Source organism: Amblyomma americanum, chromosome 7, assembly GCF_052857255.1.
Source record: "Amblyomma americanum isolate KBUSLIRL-KWMA chromosome 7, ASM5285725v1, whole genome shotgun sequence".
NCBI lineage: Eukaryota > Metazoa > Arthropoda > Arachnida > Ixodida > Ixodidae > Amblyomma > Amblyomma americanum.
The window spans coordinates 160,127,627-160,148,399 of record NC_135503.1 but is presented as its reverse complement, the minus strand read 5'-3'; the positions used below and the strand labels follow the sequence as shown (position 1 = coordinate 160,148,399).

General features: G+C 48.3%; 1 protein-coding gene across 2 annotated transcripts in view; it reads left to right on the top strand.

Moving 5' to 3' along the window:
* AGO1 (protein argonaute-1) overlaps window positions 1-19,042 on the top strand; it is a 37,361-nt gene extending 18,319 nt beyond the window's left edge. For both annotated transcript variants that reach the window (XM_077629572.1, XM_077629573.1), the window contains exons 5-6: window positions 1,555-2,186; window positions 11,727-19,042. In XM_077629572.1, coding sequence (XP_077485698.1) covers window positions 1,555-2,186; window positions 11,727-11,835 — 741 coding nt within the window. In that variant the 3' untranslated portion in view covers window positions 11,836-19,042. The remainder of the gene's footprint in view (window positions 1-1,554; window positions 2,187-11,726) is intronic.
* Window positions 19,043-20,773: the final 1,731 nt, after the last annotated feature.

Genomic DNA, 20,773 nt, shown 5'->3' with positions numbered 1-20,773 from the left:
GTGCCCTCTCGTCATCCACGTTCCATCGAAACAGACTGCGATATTTCCGGGATTACCAAAATTCAGTTCTCTGTATAGTTCTTTTACTGAGGAAGCACAATCAGTCAGCACACTTTCAGCAGCTAGCGTTACGGCAGGCCTCGACTTAAACTTGAGGTATGCTTGGTAGGTCTTGTTGTGAAGACCCCTGTGGGAGATTCCCATGGTTGAAAAAAATTCATTCAGTGCTGTTTGGCCGTTCCCTGTAGTTAGCGTAACCCGGGCAGCAAGAATATTTACCTGGAAGGGATTGCACTTTGCGTTTCCAGGTAGACGCTGGGAACTCCACTCGTGCACGACATCGCTGCAAACAGAACACTCCAAGCACAGCTGTACAGCAACACTGTATTCGCGAGTGCTTTTCTGGATGGACATGTCGCCACCGCACTGGCGGCACACGGTTTTTTCGAGCAGCTGGTTGATTGCTGACAGATCGACGATCGTGTACGTTGCCGCTGCCGTCGTCGCCGGGCCTGTGTCGCCTCTCTTAGTGCAAAAAGCCTGCAGCTTGCGCTAGGTCGCAGATATAGAAGAGAGCTCTGAAAAATTCGGGCGTCAGCTCGTTCTTGTAGTCACTTCAAGTCTTGGGGGCTCATAAACGTGTCGACGCGCGTTCGTTGCTGGCGGCCACCCGTGTCATCGGAATCGGCCGCAGAGACGCCCGACGCGACACTTTCAACTGTCTCGCTTCAATCACCTGCTTCGAGAGTACACGGACGACCTTCCACTGCATCCTTATGCTTGTTAGAAGGCTTTTTACGCCTTTTACCGAACTTGTGCGCACTGCGGAAGTTTCGGTACGGTGGAGACATAGCTTGCTTCCGAAATCAGGCTGAGACTTTTTCAAAATGGCGTCGTGTCCGTCGGCAGCGCGGACCCTAACAAAATGTCGCGGGCCAATGAGCTGCGCCGGTTTTGATACGTGACGGGCAATGACCAATGGCACAGTGAGATTCTGTCTTTCCTTTTTCTTCTTTTCATGGCTAACAAAGTGACGCAGCGCGTACAGCTCTGATGGAGAGAAAGAGGAAGAGACGCTCTTTCAAACGAGACCAAGATGGCGGCTTTCCGGCGCCTCATTTGGAAATGGTGCGCGGCACAAAATGAGCATTTTTGAGGTTCTTTCGCGAGACTTTCGGTCAGAATACTCCCGTTATTTGGCTTTTTCTGAAAAACTATGGGTTTCTCAGCTTTGAAACTTCACCCACATATAGAGAATGACCTCACGGTCACGAATAATCCAAAATTCAAAAACTGATTTTTTCGCAATTTTTCAGCCCCAAAGACCCGTGTGTAGCTGCTGAATGAATTCCTACGTTTAAACTCAAGTAACCAAGGTGAAAATAATTTCGGCTTCCACAACAAACTTTTCCATCCCAGTAAGATTTTAGTCTTTAGATTTAGATTTTATTTTTAGATTTTAGTTTTTAGTTTCATAAGTGAAGCCTTAACAAATTGTCTGATATTTCTTACCCACTGAGCAAGCACATTAAGCCTTGTAACGCATGGGTGCAGGTGGTGGGCAGCATGGACGCGCACCCGAGCCGGTACGCAGCTACGGTGCGAGTGCAGCAGCACCGGCAGGAGATTATCCAGGACCTGGCGTCTATGGTGCGCGAGCTGCTCATCCAGTTCTACAAGTCGACTCGCTTCAAGCCAACGCGCATCATCTTCTATCGGGATGGTGTCTCTGAGGGCCAGTTCCAGCAGGTGCTGCACCATGAGCTGCTGGCTGTGCGTGAGGCGTGCCTCAAGCTCGAGACGGACTACAAGCCAGGCATCACCTTCGTGGTAGTACAAAAGCGGCACCACACGCGCCTCTTCTGCTCGGACAAGAAAGAGCAGATTGGCAAGAGTGGCAACATCCCCGCGGGTACCACGGTGGACATGGGTATCACGCACCCGACCGAGTTCGACTTCTACTTGTGCTCGCACGCGGGCATTCAGGGCACAAGCCGGCCATCTCACTACCACGTGCTGTGGGACGACAACCAGTTCTCTGCCGACGAGCTGCAGTGCCTGACTTACCAGCTGTGCCATACATACGTGCGCTGCACCCGCTCTGTCTCTATCCCGGCACCTGCCTACTACGCCCACCTGGTGGCCTTCCGTGCCCGCTACCACCTCGTTGAAAAGGAACACGACAGGTACGCCTCTGCTAGAAACTCAGCTTTCCAAAAGTGTAGAATCTGATTCAGTTGTGTCAAGTTCAGATTGGTCGGTGCCTTTCTCATGTGCTGACAGAGCCAATGTGTCTAAATTGACCAGAATCTATTGTGCTATGTCTCTGGCCAGTTGTTCATACAGAATCGGCTCGAGAAGTTTGCTGTTTTCGAGACCGAACAGGAGACTTCAGGGGCTTCTGTAGTGCAGGAGCATTCGTGGTAAATTTTCTGCTTGTTTCGCACATTTACACAGTAAAAGCTCGAAAATCCAGAATATTTGAACTGCCAGACTGGCCCTGGCCAACACCCATGTAAGTCTGTGGTGTTGGACGCTCGCTAATCTGTATGCCACGGGTCGCAGTAGTTAAAGGAGTATAGACACTTAATTTTGCCGGCATGGTTTCTTCTGCACAATGATACGGAAGACACTGCTATGCATGAATCTCTGTGGTATTCGTGTACGACTGACAGGTAATTTATGATTGAATTTTTCTGTCATGCTGTTTCAGTTTCAACAGCTGAACGATGGCTATGACGTCAAAGTGTGATTATATATCACATGAGGCATGGAAAAACTGCAATATAATCACTGCTTCATCATTTTAATTCACTACAGTGTTGAAGCCAGCCTTCCTCAAGGGCCGGAAAAAATAATGAATATAGAAACAGTGACATGGGCGATTATATCGCAGTTTTTTATGCCTCACATGACCTGCAGTCAAACCAGGATATAATGATCTCGAATATAGCGAAGTGTGCTTTACAGTTGGAGTCCGTGAACATGAGTGTCACGCGGCGTCCGTTTGTTATATCCCGAAGTTCTTAGTAATTAGACCAGAGCTTTAAAGACAGTTGCTTGTCAAAACACAAAATTTTTTCTTTGCGAAAAAGCCCGTGATGGACGTCTGCTTTTGCAGTGCAGATCCGATGAGGGAGGCTTCCAGTTTATTTAAGGGGGAGCCAGGTTCTGATGTCCGAAAAATTCCGCAAAAAAAAACGATTTTTTGAACATGTGATATTTGGAATCTACACACTTTTCTATCATTTCACGAATTTTCTTGCACTAGAAGCGAATATTTAATTTTAAAAACGCTTGCGCGAATCGGTTCCTTGCGGAATCAGACTCCAAAATGGTATTTTTTCAGCGATGCGCAGTGGTTGTTTCGCGGCTCCGATCGGAGCCGTTGCGGTCTCGTTCAAAACAGCGATCTTTGGTCTTAAGTTTCCCGCCGCAGCCAACCCTGTTTGGCGATTGGTCGCAGAAAAGAAAAGGCGCAAAAAAAAAAAATACGCAGTTCTATTGGTTGTCGCATGCACGGGACCTCAGGAAGCCAGCTGACTGGCGCAGCTGGACGGAGCCTTCTGCAAGGCCGCGACCACCGCGTCAGCAATGTGAGCCGGATGCCATTTTGCCGAGCAATCGCTGAAGGCGAAGAACTACGCTGTGATGTCCGGATCTGTCGGAAAGTTCCATACGCGGCACAAGTATGGAAAAAAGAGGAAGAAGTCACTAGCAGATAACTTCAAGAGTGCATCTCAGATGACAATGCTCAGATGACATCATAAATACCACTTCTAACGACCAAGCCAGCGACGCTGTGGAGAACAAAGGCCCAGCGGTTCCACCAGCTTCCAAGGATCGCACCGACAGCGGCCGCGTTCGGTACGACACTGTGATGCTGCAGCCATGTAGCGAAACAAGGCCATTCAGCGAAACAAGGCCAAAGCCGAAAAGAGGCTGCAGGAGCTCGCGACAACTTCGGCAACTAAGCAGAAATCGGACTTCTTCAGTGGTGGCAATGACACGACGGACTGCGCCTTTGACGAGACGTGCTTCTCTATTATCATCTTGCATTCTTTAAATGAACTGTTGAAGCTTGCTGCAAAATCCAAAACCTGTGGCGGCAACATTAGTTTAACCAAGGGTGAGCGAGAATTTGGCCTTGCCCTGAAGCTTGTTTTCACATGTGCTCTTTGCGGTGAGAAATCAACAGGGTGGAGCTCACCGCGCGTGAGCTGCGGTGAAAAAAAAAAAAAAAAATTTTAATCGTGAATGTTCTGGTTGCACATGATGTGTTGAGTACGGGTAACTGGCAGACCGCACTCAATTACATTTTTGCAGCGATAAACATTTTGCATTGCGGCCTGCACAAGAGTACGTGGCAGGGCTACGTCAAAGAAAAGCTGACGCCTGCGGCAACTCATGACGTCGAGGAACTAACAGTGGAAAGCGCACAGTCGGTCAAGAATCTGTACGATGAACTGCATCTCGAAAACTTCGGAAACATGGCAGTATCCTTTGACGGGTTGTGGATGACGCGCCGGCATACATCTCATATTGGCATAGGCACGGTGATCAAACTTTTTTCTGGGCTGGTGCTTGATTTTGTTGTTTTGAGCAACTTCTATGCTGGGTGTGAGCAAGGGCTGAAGGAAGGTGACCCGTCTTACCAAGCTTGGAGGACCAGCCATTTATTCCAGAAAAATACTGACAAAAAAGCAGGAGAGATGGAAGTGCAGGCAAGGATCATACTGATTGAAAGGTCACTGAAGAAATGTGGCTTGCGCTACACCACAGTTCTCTGTGACGGTGACCGCCGTATCTTTCTCGCACTGCAAGAGGCAGATGTGTACGGCTACGCAAAAATTGAGAAGGAGGACTGTGTCAATCACGTGCAAAAGCGAATGGGATCAGCTTTGCACCCCTTGCTTTCCAAGCACAGAGGAAGTGAAGAAAGCCTTGGTGGCAAGGTGAAGTTGTCTGCGTACCTCATCTCCAAACTGACCTCAAACTATGGCTGGGCACTAAAATCCCATAAAGGAAATCTGAAGGCAACTCGGAAGGCAGTAATGGCCACCTACGACCATATCACGTTTAATGGCACAGCCTCGAATCATAGTTTCTGTCCAACAGGGGCAAACTCGTGGTGCCGCCACAATGCCACCACAGCAAGAGGAGACCCTGTGCCGCAGCATTGCTACAACCTTCCGCCTCGTGTGCAAAGCCCTGCTCCCTGTGTATGAACGGCTCTCGGACAGGAAGCTTATCGAGCATTGCCAAAGGGGCAGAACACAGAACAGTAATTAGAGTTTGCATGCTCTCATATGGTCCCTGGCTCCAGAACATCATCATGCTTCACTTTTCACTGTTCAGGCTGCTGTAGGTGAGGCAGTGATGCATTTTAATGCAGGCAATTTGAGGACATGTGAAAATATTTTGAAGCAACTCTCTATGAATTCTGGCTCAAAAAGTGCCAAACGACTAGAGGAAAAGGACAAGCTGTGGGCAGACTCGATCTGCTTGCAAGCGCTCAGCAGCCGAAAATGTGTAAAAAGCACCACTATGGTGATCAACAACAACATGATTACATTCCTGGTGCTTTTTAATCATGTCTTAATGTGAATATGTACAGAACACTTTCATTTTTTATAATAAATTTTGTGTGATGCGTTTTTTGCAATTTTCTCAAAATGCAATTTTCTTGTGTCAGCTGACCTTGCAGTTGCAAAATCTCACCGTCCAGAGCAGATACACCAAATTTTTTTTGCAATAGGAAGCTGCATGTGTGTTGTATGAAATGTTCGAAGCAAATTTTTAAATTTCCACTCTGAAATTTAATTATGTTGAACTGTTTTTGACACTTGATTTCCACATTTCAGAACTAAAATTTGATGCAGCATAAATCAATTTTAGTCAAATTAAGGATCCACTTCCAACATTGGAATTTTCATCTTTTCAGCTATCTAACCATGTGTTAAAATGAAATTTCTATTAATCCAATTTCTCACAATTAAGGCTGATTACAATGGTGATTAATTCCTAACTATCTCAAAAACTAATTGATCTATGCAAAAACTGGATGCATATTTGAAATCAATGTTAAAAGTGGTACAAGTGTGTTTAATTTTGTAAAAATAGGTAAGAAAGCAAAAAAGTTAGTTTGAGAACCAGGCTTCCCCTTAAAGCAGAAGTGCGCTCTTCGCTGAGGCCCTTGGCATAGACAAGTTGTCTGGGGCTTTCTATGTAGCCCATTGCTACAGACGTGCTTAAGGGTGGTGGCTCGAAGTTTCATCCTCATCTGATTCCTCCGTGTCACTCTTGTCCCGCACTTCAGAAACGATGCCCTCGTCCGTGCACGGTTTCACGGTGTCGCCGTCGTCGTTGACAGAAATAAAATCATTACGACCAATGTCATGACCCCCCTTGTCGGAGTCGCTCACGCGCTGCCACAGATCGCCGCCGGGCTGGTCATCTTCCGATGCATCAGGCTTGGCATCAGACACTGTCGACGAAGCCGGCCTTGTAGAAGCAGTTACGCACGCAAGTGCCCGCCGCTTTCATCATCTCTACCGCTGAATACAATGGAAATGGGCACTGTGTTCCCGTCCGCCATCCTGAGTTAAAACCAGGGTCCGACATATGAATGAAGCCAACGAAACGTCTGCACTGCAACAAGAGTGACAAAAGCGCGCAATGGGGGTAGATGTGCAACGTGCACAGGTAGCAGTCAAGCCAGTCAAGATACAGACGCATATTGCCAGTGGAGAGACCAATGATGGGCGTCCGTGAGTGTCAGTGCAGCCACCTCTTTGCTCCCACAGAAGGCCTGCTTCACAGAGCGTGGCCTCCGCAGTCGGCACCGGCGGCAGCGCTGTTGGCAGGAAAAGTGTCCTAGCAGGATCAGACAGTAGCTGCAGCAGTCGTAACTGTCCTAGCGCTCGTGGCCGATTTTGGATGTTGGACATGACCTTTGCTAGGTACGTGTAAGAACCACATCGCTTCAGTGATGATGCTGATATCAGAGCCAGTCCTTTGCAACGGGTGGGCAGAGCTACTTATCTCATCGAGCGAAATTCCAAGCACGGTCGGACTGAAGAGGCAGCGACGTGCGCTTTGTATGCTCGAGGCTCGGCCTGGCTCGGCTTGAGTCCGGCCGTGCCCCAGCAAAGCGCCTGCCGCAGTGTGGCGGCCTCTAGGAGCAATGTTTTCAAGCTTGCGCATAAAACGCATCGAAGCGCACCGGCGGTTTTCAGCGCCATCTATCCTAAGACATAGTACAAGTGTTAAAATCACATGACCAAGAGGCAGCGATTAGCGCATGCATTGACGATGCACTGTAGGCTTTGTGCTTGCCATTTCTCATTGCCATTTTGGTGTACTGAGCGTTCTGCTTGTACTTGTTCGCACTTGTCGTTTCTCCTGCTTTGGCGCCGCGTTTCACCCGTGTGCTTCACCATGTCCAGGAAGCGGCAAGCGTTATCGTTGAAAGAAAAACTCGACATCCTCGCAAAAGTCGACGAAAATCCGCAGAAGAAATGTGTGGACCTGGCACGCGAACTTTGTTTGCCTCTCTCCACGCTGAACACGATCGTCGGTAAGCGAGAAAAAGTTAGGAAGAACATACACAAGTCTTCGGCGCCAGCGTGAAACAAACAAGGGGCGCCCAGCATGGCATGATAGAAGAGATTATACTAGCATGGTTCAGAGAAGTAAGGGCGGCGGGTGTGAATGTGGACAGACTTGTTCGCGAGAAAGCAGATGAGATTGCGCTCTTGTTGGGCATCTACGATTTTAAAGCTTCGGGCGGGTGGCTGCACCGTTTCCGGCGAAGGGAAGTCTGCCGGCCAAGATCAGGTTGGCAAGTTCTGGAAGCCACGCTGCTTCTCGCGTAACCCGCGCTTTACTGTCGTTTACAAAGCGAATAGGAAGGCATGGATGACCGGAGCCCTTTTCACAGAGTTCCTCACACTTGTGGATGCCCGAAAGTGTGTCGAGAAAATTGTTCCATTTCTCGGAAATTGTGCCGCACACCCTGTTGATACTTCGTGGCTGCAAAATGCGAAATCTTCCTGCCGCCCAACTGCACCAGTCACTTGGAGCCCCTAGATGCAGGAATCATATGAAACGTCACATTTCAGTTCAGGAGCTTGTTGGTCAGACGCTTTTTGATGCTAGTTTGAAGATGCTGGTTTGAAGGTGTATCTTCTTGATGCCATTCATTTCCTGGCGATGTCATGGGATCGCGTCAAACCCGAAACCATCGCCAACTGCTTCAAGAAGTGTGGCTTTTTTTGTGCATCTGGCGATTGATGGAAAATGAAGATGACTGCACAGAGATTAACATCTCGGACTGGGGTGACCTCAACGTTGACGTGTCTCCGGAAGAGTTTGTATCGGCGGACGACCGAATGGTGACATGCAAATCATGCACTGTCCAAGACATCATAGCAGATGTTACGGCTGAAGAGGAGAGCGACGATGATGACAACCAAGACACTGGAGATTGCAGCGGCGATCATTGGCCATTAAATACTGACGGTGAACTCGAAGCATTGGACGTGCGTCGTGGCTTTGTCGCGTCTGCAAAGCTCAGTGATGAAACTGCTACTGTTTCTACGTGTTCCAAAAAAGCTTTCTGCAGGACATCGAAAAGCAAGAAGTGCAGCGCAAAGTGACGAATTATTTTAAAGTGCTTTAATAAAAGCAAGTTCTGTGCCAAGTATGTGTTATTCGCGATCTTTTGGAGCCCGTTTTGGATAATACGATTATCGGATAATACGTTTTTATTTTCGGTGCCCGTGAGAATCGTATCAACGAGATTCCGCTGTACTCGGAAGTTCTTTTTGCATGTAAAATGTATTTTTTATAACCAACTACACATTGGATGTATCGAACTCTTGAGCGCCCATGACCGGTCACCAAACGCCTGCCAATGCGCTGCTGCGCCTGCTCCGGGTAGTCTGTACACACAGCTATCCGACCACCCGGACGTGCTTCAGTGAAACCCATGAAACACTGGAGCAGGAACAGCCCTGTGAAATCTGTGCCGTCGGCCAGCCTCGCTTTGCAGCGCTTCTATTCGGCAACCGCCTACCATGTGATCAAGCACATGCGTGCTGCTCCAGAACTATTGCGCTGGCTTCAGGAGGAGGCAGCCCGGCAGCCTGTGTTAGGCTGCGGTTTTCTGCTGTCCTACATGCTTTCTTTGTTTGCATTTGCAAGTCGCACGTCCTCTAGGCTGTGCCTGTGTTGCTGCGCTCTTGCTTTCTGGCACTTCATCATAACAGATCACGACAAAACAGCGGCAAGTCCTTCCGAGGAGCTTGCAATGAGCAGGTGCAAGGTTTGCCTCCTCCTGGATAACTGGTCAGCACACTGCGACACCGCTGCGGCGTTTAGCTCAAAAACATTGAGCTTTGCTTCCTGCCACCAGAAGCAATAGCAGTTTTACAGCGACTTGATCAAGGTACCATTTGTGCGTTCAACCTAGGCTATCGGAAACGCCTGGTTGTGCAGCTTTTAGTGAAACTGCGGGTTAATGACGAACTGAAGATTAATTTGCTAGGCACAATTGAAATGATCAGCCGCGCCGGGCAAAACGTGATTCGAGACACTCGAAACCACTGGCTGAAGAGGACTGCTTCCACCATGCTGGTCTGTGTCATGAGAGCACGAAAGCTGCGAGTGTGGTGCGCGCAGCACAAGATGACAGTGGCGTTGCCACGCTGTGGGAGGAACTCGCCGATGTTCCAGACGCTGTGCCAACAGATGTTGCCTTCGAGGATTTTTCTACTGTTGGACCACATAGCAAACCCTTGAAATAAATTGTTTCCGGTGTGCTGGTGTCACTCCTGAGAAGCTGCCTCTGGGCGGGTCCGGACCCGATGCTTAATAATAATAATAATAATAATAATAATTGGTTTTTGGGGAAAGGAAATGGCGCAGTATCTGTCTCATATATCGTTGGACACCTGGTGTCCAAGGGAAGGGATAAAGGAGGGAGTGAAAGAAGAAAAAAAGAAAGGTGCCCTAGTGGAGGGCTCCGGAATAATTTTGACCACCTGGGGATCTTTTACGTTCACTGACATGGCATAGCACACAGGCGCCTTAGCGTTTTTCCTCCATAAAAACGCAGCTGCTGCGGTTGGGTTCGAACCCGGGAACTCCGGATCAGTAGCCGAGCGCCCTAACCACAGAGCCACCGCGGCGGGTCACCAGACGCTTCGTGGTGCCGTTTCTGCTACCTATGTGCTGCGATGACGCTTTTAGGCAACACAGGGAAGCGGACAGGAGTTTGTTGAAATGATGTTGCATGTTGAAAATGCGATTCCCATTGATTGATTCGCATTGTTCAGGAAAAAGAATCACTACCTGTAGCAAATAGGTGTACATTACTCGCCAGTAAATTACTTTTGGAGTAGAATTCATTGCGAGTGGAATGGTTTTTCTTCCTTCAGCGCATTTTCGCTTCACTGTTTGCGACCTCGCATACAACGAATTCTGGCACAAAAGTTTGTAATAAGCAGGTTCGGGTAAATTGAATTATTCCATATAGTGAACAAATCGTAGAATCACACTGTTCGTTGTAATTGGGTCTGACTCTATAACCACACTTTGACGTCACAGTCATCGTTCAGCTGTTGAAACCGAAACAGCATGAGAAAGAAATTCGATTATAGGTTATTGAGCTGTAGTAACAGAACATCGCGTGGTAATTCATGTATAATAATGCTTTGTGCATCATTACAATGAAAACACACCCAAAAGTTGTATCTATACTCCGTTAATTCAAATTGGCTGCTGAAGGAATGCTGCATATAAAATGATCGGCAGGTTAAGTGGTCATGAAATAGCCTTAATAATAATAATAATAATTGGTTTTTGGGGAAAGGAAATGGCGCAGTATCTGTCTCATTTATATAAGGTAAGGGATAAAGGAGGGTGTGAAAGAAGAAAGGAAGAGAGAGGTGCCAATTGGTTTTTGGGGAAAGGAAATGGCGCAGTATCTGTCTCATGTATATAAGGTAAGGGATAAAGGAGGGTGTGAAAGAAGAAAGGAAGAGAGAGGTGCCGTAGTGGAGGGCTCCAGAATAATTTCGACCACCTGGGGATCTTTACCATGCGCTGACATTGCACAGCACACCGGTGCCTTAGCTTTTTCCTCCATAAAAACGCAGCCGCCGCGGTGGAACCACCCGACCATGGCGGGTAATAGCCTTTCGCAAACCTGAATTTAGGCATGTGTGATTATTGGTTTTTGGCTTGAAGCAAATTTTGAGCAAATAGTAATTTTCTTCTAATAATTTCAAAGCAAATATTTCGAATATGCCTAGCATACAAAAAATGTTGAATGGCACAATAAGCATTTTCAAAATCTTGTATTTTTGTAAGGCACAAGGCCATTGCATGAAAAAGAAAGAATGAATTAAGGCTTTGTCACAATTATTGAAGCTTTGTCAGCTCTATGAAAAAATTGCCACAGGAAATTTGTGGAGCCGACCAGCATTTAGTGTTTACATATCTGATAGGTGTGAGACCTATGTGTGGGACCTCGAACTGCTGCTGGTCTTGCTTGCAATTGCATCGTTGCGCAGGTTTCAACCTCCGCTGCGCTCGTTTAGTGTGACGGCCAGGCATGCCGCTAAACTTGGGAACGGTTCTTGAGAGCTGCATTCGAAAAAGGGCATTTCTGTGCCGTGCATCATTTTCCACTGCTCACATGGCCGTCTTTTGTATTACAGTGGAGAAGGGAGCCACCAATCGAGCAACGGGGATGACAGGACGGTGGTGGCACTGGCCCGTGCGGTCACCATCCACCCAGAGACCCTCAAGGTCATGTACTTTGCCTAAGGCGGTCTCTCTTCCCCTCCCGGGCGGCCGACTTGCCCCGGCCGCTCCCTTCTTCTCTTGCCGGCTGCTGGCGCGATCCCCACTGCGACCCAGCATGCCCCTGGGGGAAGGGACTCTGCCTAAGAGGGGGAGGAAGGACTGCACCCTTGCTGCTGCCGTGCAGGACGAGGGATTGCCCCAAGGGTACCCTCCCTCGATGCAGACGTGGCCCCATGGCCCGAGACTTGCAAATGCAGCCCATCCCCAAGCCTGCTGGCCACTCCTGGTGTGCTGCCATCTGCCCGAGACTCGTCTTTTATCTTCACCCCCAGAGGAGGTCTTCTGCCATTCCATCATCCACCCCACTGTTTCCCGGGCGGCTAAATGGAGTGGCCACACACTGGTGGGAGGGGGCGCAGCTGGTCTTGCTCCTCGCCGTTTCTTTGCAGAGCCTGCCTCCTCATATTTAAATGCGTGCATCGCTTGCATAAATCCATTGTCACCACAACCGCTGGGACCTGTGGTCGGGGAGCGGTGTCTCTTTTTCTTTCGAAGCCAGGAAATACACCAAATAGCTGAGTATATGGTAGCTCCCAGCCTGCCATTTTCTTTGTGAATGTGCGTGCAGCTTTTGTTTCACCCATGAGGTGTGGTGTGCGATGGTCACACGGTCCACCTTGAGATGTGTTCCCAGAGGTGCAGGGGCACTGCCTCCCGCCCTCCCTGCCCCGCCGGGTTGCTAGCCGCTTGCCACCCTGCCTTTGGTGTGGTGGGATGCCTTGACAGCCACCCACTGCACAGCTGTAGTCCACAATTGCCAGGGAAAGTGCTGCACTTGCCTAGTATTTCTGGATGGGAAGAGTGTAGTGGCAGTTCCCAACAACAGTCTGGGAGAATGTCATTGTTATAACTGACTATGGAACTTTTTGCATAAAAGGAGGCAAGGAAAAAATATTAAATTGGATAGTGAACAAAATGTGGCAGCTTGCTCTGCTCATTGCGTTAGAAATAAGAACACCTTGGTCTACCAATTTTGCCCGCTTTGTGCCAACTGGCATCTTCATGGAGAGCCTCTTTAGTCTTGCTTTCAGACTTCCTTGTACACTTGTAAAGAGGAAGGTGTTGTGCACCGTTATCGAGTATGTGGCAGGCTGGCATTGTTTGAACCCATCTGATGGGACAGTGCAATGCGTTAAACTGCCAAAGCATTTTGGGAAAACAGAAACAGCTTGAACTACTCTTGATCATATGGTACTAATGCTGTGTGCATGAGGAGCCTGCAGAAGCACTCGAGGGGACAGGGGGTGCTCTCAAGGGGTGGGAGGATGTAGGCATAGGGCTTTAGTTGGCTGACTTACATTGGTGTGGCGCAGTTATTATTGATAGCGATGTGGCACTGCTGTAGCTACTTTCGGCCACTGCAGAACGTACGATGTTGCTGCCACTGGCAATTGCTGGGAGTATATTGCTCCAGCTTTATTAAATGATATCGACCGTAGCTTTTCAGCAGTGCTTGTTAAGATGCAGGAATGCATACCTTAGGCACCAAATTGTAATGGGGGGAGCAGTTGCAGGAGGTTTGTCAGGTATTCCTGTTTGAAAGGTCATCTTGGTCAGTTGCCTGGAACGAGAGAGTGGTTGCCACTTTGATTGCATATGGGATCTGCTGCACTCTGATGTCTTGCTCTGTAGCCCACATGGAAGAGGTGCCCATAACGGCAGGCCAGAGTGTATTGTCCAAAATGCTTAACTTGTGGGAAAATAGTGTCTCAAGGCGGCCCACAGAGTTATTGTACAAAGTTTCGGCATTTCGGAAAGCGGGTGCCAAGGACAGAACAGCATCTGTTTCCATTGACTGGCTGAGTGGCAGCCCGCTTTTGAACGGGCAGCGCCAGTAGTACTGAACCCTTGGACGACAAGTAGGTACTGCGGCCTGCCCGTTCAGCAGGCAACCTCGGCCATTCAGTCGTAGACAGTTGGCTGCTGGGCTTTTGTTCGGAAAGTAACACCCGTTGTAATCAAGATTTTGTGCAGTGCATCATGCGAACCTGTCATTTGAATGTCCAGTGGAGTACATCAGGCAAACTATAATCAGATACAACTCAAGAACGAAGCGGCTTTTCTCTGTTAAGGGACTCCCTTCCAGTCTTAAGCGAAAATAGCGCAAAAGACGAGGACAACGAAAGAAAACAACAGGACTAGCGCTAACTCACAACTGAAGGTTTATTTACAGGAAGCAAGGATAATGAAGAGCGCAAGCAAACAAGATATTCCTTATATTCTTTGTATTCCTTGCTTCCTGTGAATAAACCTTCAGTTGTGAGTTAGTGCTGGTCCTGTTGTTTTCTTTCCTTGTCCTTGTCTTTTGCACTATTTTCGCTTGAGTGTGTATCACCAATTCGCCCGTCTTGCCATCGGGTTGAACTCCCTTCCAGGCAATGGCGTCGGCAGGTTCTCTTGACCCTCCTAGCGGGACAACGGTCATGAGAATTGGCCGACGTCATTGGCTGGAAGAGGGTCCCGTGACAAGGATAAAGTCACTTCAATGTACAAATTTCATGGAGCGCGCCAGGCAGATCCATCAGTTTAATTTACACATTTTCTCCAGTACACTAGGCAGACTTGTCAGTTGGGTGTTCAGATTTAGAGTCGACCCCTTAGTTGACTATCTAGATTTTGTGCAGTCACTCCAGGGCAAATATGGATGGCCTTGCTGTCTTAGAGGCAGGGAGACTTTTCTGTTCTGATTAATATGAATAGCTGCAGCCACTGTGGGCATGCATCACGTCATAGTGTGGCCGACAGTGGTGGCAAGCGGCGCAGGGCACTCGTGGGTTGGGGCAGGTGCTAGTCACTTTGGCCGCTGGTGCAGCTCCGCATTAAGGGCGCACTCAGTTTTATTATTTCTTCTTCTGCCCCACCACAACTGCCCCCTCTTTGTTGTTTTTTTCTTCTTGTCCAGACCACGCAGTAGGCGTAGCCGCTTTGCTCTCTTGTGCACCTCTCCAGCGAGCCTCAGGGCTGTGAGTAAAAATTTCACATTTAAAGGCATGGTCCAGTTCAAAAGTTGTGCCTTTAGCTCATGTGAGTTGAACTGAAATGAGATGAAAAATAATGAAATAAAGGCTTGCACTGTCTCTTTTCCCAGAACATCACTTTTTGGCACAGTCCCTGCATGCACCAGTGGGTCATTACTTACCTTTTGTTTGACACAGTTGCCTACCATTCGGGTCTCGAGACGAGGCGGTGGTGCTGCTGTCATTGGTCTAAATGGAAAGGAATAAAAAAGAGTAAGCTTTTATCAAAGGGAGTGCACTAGATTACTTCCTTTTTTCTGCTACATAGGCATATTCGTGTTCAGAGCGTACAAGGGGCTTGCAGAGACTAGTGCGGTGGTGGTGGATGTGCATTACATCTTCGTTGGACTGGAGATTTGAGTGCAATGTCCCATAACTTCATTTTACATTGAAAGAGGTGCAGCTCATGCAGCAAAACTTCCTTGGACATTTTCCAGTGGTTGATTCATTCTGGCATAAGATGGTTGCTGTGCTGTACATTGGCATAGATGACCACGGGGAGTGGAAAATAGACTCAACAGAGAAAACGACTCAACAGGGAAAACTAGATGCTGGTGTGAGCGCTATGTGCACTGGCATCATATTAGCTGAAAAGCTCATGTGTGAGCAGCATGGAAAGTCGTGCAGACAGCATCAAACACTGCCAAAGATTGCTCACAACATGATGATGTGTCTTGTTTCTATTAGCCAAAGTAGATTAGAAGCAGTCCTTTCACTGCTTAGGAATTTTCTGGAGCATCCCTTCACATTCCTAATCTGGTCAGTACAGGATGTGCAGAAGAGAGCATAGCGACAGCACTACATTGCTTGACTTCGCGCGTGCGCATGCACTTACCCTTGCTGGTTTTAACCAGGGTCGTTTCTTTGCTTGCCTGCTCAAGGGCTGTGTGCAGGCCATAGTGGCCACTGTCAAACCTTCAAGCGGAGCAGCTCTGACCCCACACTGTCGTGGAGATGCTTGGCTGCTGTGTGGACTGGGTTGTCCACTTGTGGAAAAAGCCCTCTACAGATTGGGCAATGCATTCCCAGTGGTTGCCCATCAACTGCTTACTGTACAGAGGTTTGATTCCCATTGTCTGTGTTTCGGTGGCGAGCAGTGCTTATGCTTGCAGCATACACACCGCATTATGAAAGTGTTCATTCCAGTAGTGTTGCATTTTAGGGAGTGTCCCATCTTGATTGTGGCACATGATCTGAACCTTGCAGTGCCCTGGATGCTGATGGGAGCAGTGTGTGGTTTGCCTCGGTGCCCTTGAAAAATACCTGACTGCGAACACTGAAGCGCTAAAAGATGCCACAGCAGATTATGTCTCTCTCTATTGTGTGGTGTTGTGTGTGGGCGCTTTAGTCTTCGCATAGCATTGGTTGCACACTTACTCATCAGCGGCAGATAGGTTGATTGACAGGTGTATTTGTATGCCCTGTTGGATCAAATATGGGAGGAATCATTATGCATAGTGCACAGACCTTGTGTAATCCCAGAGAGGACATGCCACTGCCAGCATATGCCTACTGGACCACTGTGTGTTGAATTTTGTGCCCACAGAAAACCTACACAGAGAGTAATCGGCCTCTCTTGAAATATTCTCCACCTTAGGGGGATTCCTGCGGCATGGCTGGATTTCCTGAGGAGGGAGCTATTAATACAACCGTTGTCCGTAAAGTTTTGACCGATTTATTTCCTGCTCTAGAAATGACTCCCCAAAACAAATGTTGGTGCATATGTGTAGCGCCATCTTTTCGGGCTAACCTGAGCTATTTATGTTAATTGCTGTGACAGCAGCTAGATGGCACCACATGTAGAAAAAAATACGTTTTCACTAGTCGTCTGCACATTCTACTGTGAGTGAATGTGGCGGGACGGACGTCCACACCGAACAGCATGTAAACATAAAATTCTGTGTGAAGCTTCGCAAGACCCACACAGACATATGAGCTCCTTCGTGACGCTTACGGCAACGAGACATTATCGTGGGCGCGAGTTTTCGAGTGGCACAAGAGGTTTGTTTTGGGGAGAACGTTGGTGGAAGACGACATTAGGCAGGGGCGCTTTAACCTCACGAAATGAAAGTAACATTGCTTGGATCAGAGAAATCATACAGCAAGACCGCACCATTACAGTCCGCATGCTATCAGATGCTCTCGACATTAGTAAGACAACAGATGCTCTCGGCATTAGTAAGACAACATGCCACCAAATTTTGCGTGAGAACTTGGGGAAACGAAAGCTGAATGCCAGACTTGTACCGCACTCCCTCACACGTGACCACAAGAACACGCATCATTGCTGAAGACGAAACGTGGTGTTTTTTATATGATCCTCAAACAAAGAGGCAGAGCGCTGAATGGCGGTCCACAAGCTCTCTGGTGTCTAGAAAGGTGCGTTGACAGAAGACCAAAACAAAGACGATGCTGATAGTTTTTTTTTGATGCTAGAGGTGTCATACACCACTAGTTCATCCCACAAAGGCAGACGGTGAATCGGGAGTTTTATATCTGCGTGCTCCAACTCATGCGTGATGCACTGTGACGCCGTCGCCCTGACTTATGGGCATCTGGACAATGGAGCCTTCTCCATGATAACGCAAGTCCGCACACTGCTGTCAGCGTGACAAAATTTCTTGCCAAGCACAGCATTACTGCACTTCCCCATCCGCCATACTCGCCTGACCTCTCCCCATGCAAGTTTTTCCTGTTTCTTCGCGTGAAGAGAGCCCTAAAAGGTCGCTGGATGGGGAGCGTCGAGGCCATTCAAGACGCCACGACAAAGGAGCTGACAGCCCAGCCAAAAGGAAGCTGTGTATAGACTGCAAGGGAGACTGTTTCGAAGGAGTGCTACACAAATTATTTCAATGTTAAATGCATTTTTTTTAATGGACTCAGTCTCGGAACTTTATGGGCAAAGGTTGTAGGGCTGGCTCAGTTGTGTCTTGACTAGATTGCATGGAATTCACTCTTCAGTGGTGTCCTGTGCTGCACAAAATTGCACTCTGGCACATGTGGCCTGGCTGGTTTCATCACTGGCTCCTGATGTCATCCATGGTGCGATGCTTGGTCTGAAGCTTCTGCAGTCTGTTTTTGTCTGAAGCTTCTGCAGGCTGTTTTGTTTCTCCAGCGAGAAAAGCCACTGTTTCTGTGCACACTGTTCATGTTTGCAAAAAGTACTATTGTGTTGTGCTGGTTTGAGTGGAACCCCTGTTATGGAAAAGGAATGCTTTTATGGGGCTTGGAAAGCACAGCTTGCTCTGAAGAGTGATCACTGTTAGTGCTTGCGTTTGACAGTTCTGGCTGTTTTTGCTTGCCTCCTTTTTGTCCTTGTTGGTTTCTGGTTCTGTGCTTCCCCTTAATGCTGTTGAAATGTGTAATCCACAGCACAGTAAATTACTGCCTCCAGATTGAACTGTCCCATGTTTGTGCCCATGAGATACCCCAGGGTGGCAGTCAGTCAATTTTATCGACAGTCTTTGTTCTTGTGCTGCTGTGCATTTACTCCGACATGGCTGGATACGGACAAAGGCTCTTGGAACAATGGAAGTGAGCATTGTTTCTGTGGTTCCGTTTATCGTGCGAAATGCGTGTTGGAGCCGAAGATGGATGCCAGAAATGTTTGGCGGAGCCGCCGGGCACGTCGGTGCACAAGGTTGTTGGTTGCCGGGGGGGGGGGGGGGGGGGGGGTGACGACTGGGTGGCGACTGAGATTGTACCGACTGCTTTTAATCTGAAATTGGACCTCATGCAGCGGCAGCAGTATTGGACTGTCCCGTTGCTTAAAAGAGAAAATGCTGTTAAGGTATTCCGTGGTAAATTTGAAGCGGTTACCCAAAATGGCATTGAAGTCGCTACCCTGTCGAACCCTTCGCTCTTCACGACTGCGGGCGACATCGTCGTCCACGATGGGTGTTGCTCATGGCGTCGCTGCTCTTCGCGGGGTGCCTGCTAGAGAAAAGGTGCCGCCCCACAACTCGTGCAAAGCGCACTTCCATCGTGAACTGTAGAGTCATCTTAATATATTTTTCTTTCGCTGAGCATTGTTCGCCTCTGCAGCTGCGGCGTCGTACAGGAGGAGGAGTTGGCTGCCCTGAGCGCACAAGGCGGCCTGTCTGTACACCCTTGTCATTTATTTATTGCCCAGTAAAGGTGGTTGTACGTAACCTGCTGCCCATCTTCCTGCTCGCCACTGGACGCTGTGGAAAACGGCTCCGGCCTGCCGGTGTTGGTGGCGACTTCTCGATGCACGGCCCTCTGTGCCTCCGCATTGCCTTGGGGCCTGAGCTGGTGCCCAGCTTAATCGAGACATACACAGCTGGCAAATAATTCATATAGCTGCACATAATTGCACTTGGAATGACTTGGGACAAACACAGGGACGACACAAACACTGGCGTGTTTGTGTTTTGTGTCGTCCCTGTGTTGTCCCAAGTCATTTCAAAAGTGCAGTTGTGTGACCATGTTAACTACCAACTAGCCCAATTTGAAACCCTCTTATATACTTCATATTCAGACGAAATGCTAAACACCTGTACTAGCGGCGTGAAATGAAACATGAATAGAACCGTTGAGCTTAGACAGCAATACCAGAAAAATGTATTAGGGGAGGGTGTCGCTCTCTTTTTAATTTGGCAGCATGAGGTGGCTGTATAAAGGGGCTCTGAAACGCCTTCTGGGTAGAGCACATAAACTCGCTCAGTCACTATTATGAACACCTGAGCCAAATACACTTCGGCACGCATCTGAGAACCCACAATCGCGCGCGAAAGTTGGCGAGCCCTTTTGGGCAGCTTTTTCACGCTCGCGGCCTCCTCCGTCGCATGCTCGTGCCGTAGTTCTGTCAAGAGAAGGCTATTTGATTCTTTCAACTGTCACGCAGCTGCCATGGCCGCTGCCATTCAGCAGTGTTGCTTTGGCAGCTCGGTAAGCTCGCCGACCTTTCAGCTTGCAAAAAGTGATGAGGGAGGGAAAAGCAAGCAGACGCTGAAATTGAGACTTTGACTACAGATAACGCGGCATCTACAAACTGTTGCAAAATTCTTGCTTTAGGATATTTTTAAAGTGCCGTTCTTTAATGTCCCACAAGTACCGCACCTTTATTGAGAGCCCCTTTAATGGCACCGGTGTTCAATTCGAGGGTTTGATGGAAATTCATCTGGACGGGGATGGACATGAAAACGAAACACTAACCACTAAGCAAATGTCGCAGTGGTCAATGTTTAGCCTTCATCACCACCACCTGTATTTCTTCTCCAGCAGCTAGTATTTTTGTGTTCGCGTTTCATTTTACGCTGATTGTACTTGTCAGTGTCGCGCGTGTTTACATTCCGCATTTTTAACCGGTCATTTACTGCTCTTTCTTTCACCGTCCTCGTGTCTGGCATACTTACTGGTTAGCTTTCTAGTTCTTTTCCGCCAGTGTGAGTGAACGCTCTTTCTGTATAGGTATTTAAATACTTTAACTGCCCACCTGTTATCATCTAATTTCCTCAGGCGTTCTTCATATAGTACTTTACTCTGAGCTTCCCGTGCTTCGAACGATGTACAGCCCATATCCCCCTGTACTGCCTCGTTTGTGGATTTCCCGAGGGCACCTAGTGGTAATCTTCGAACAGCTCTCTGATTTACTTCTAATCTCGACTGAATTCACTTCTGCCCTTAAGCACAGAACCGCATTCCCAAAAGTAAGCCCCGGCACCATTATTCCTTTCCAAATACCTCTCAGTACTTCATACCTGTTGTACCCCGTAATTCCATATACTTCATTATCCCGCCATCTCTTCGCCCTTTTGCCATAAGAGACTGTTCGTGCTTTTTCGTGTACATCTGCCCTATGTTTACCCATACCCTGAGATATTTGTATTCGGCCACTCGTGGTATTTCATGGCCTTGTA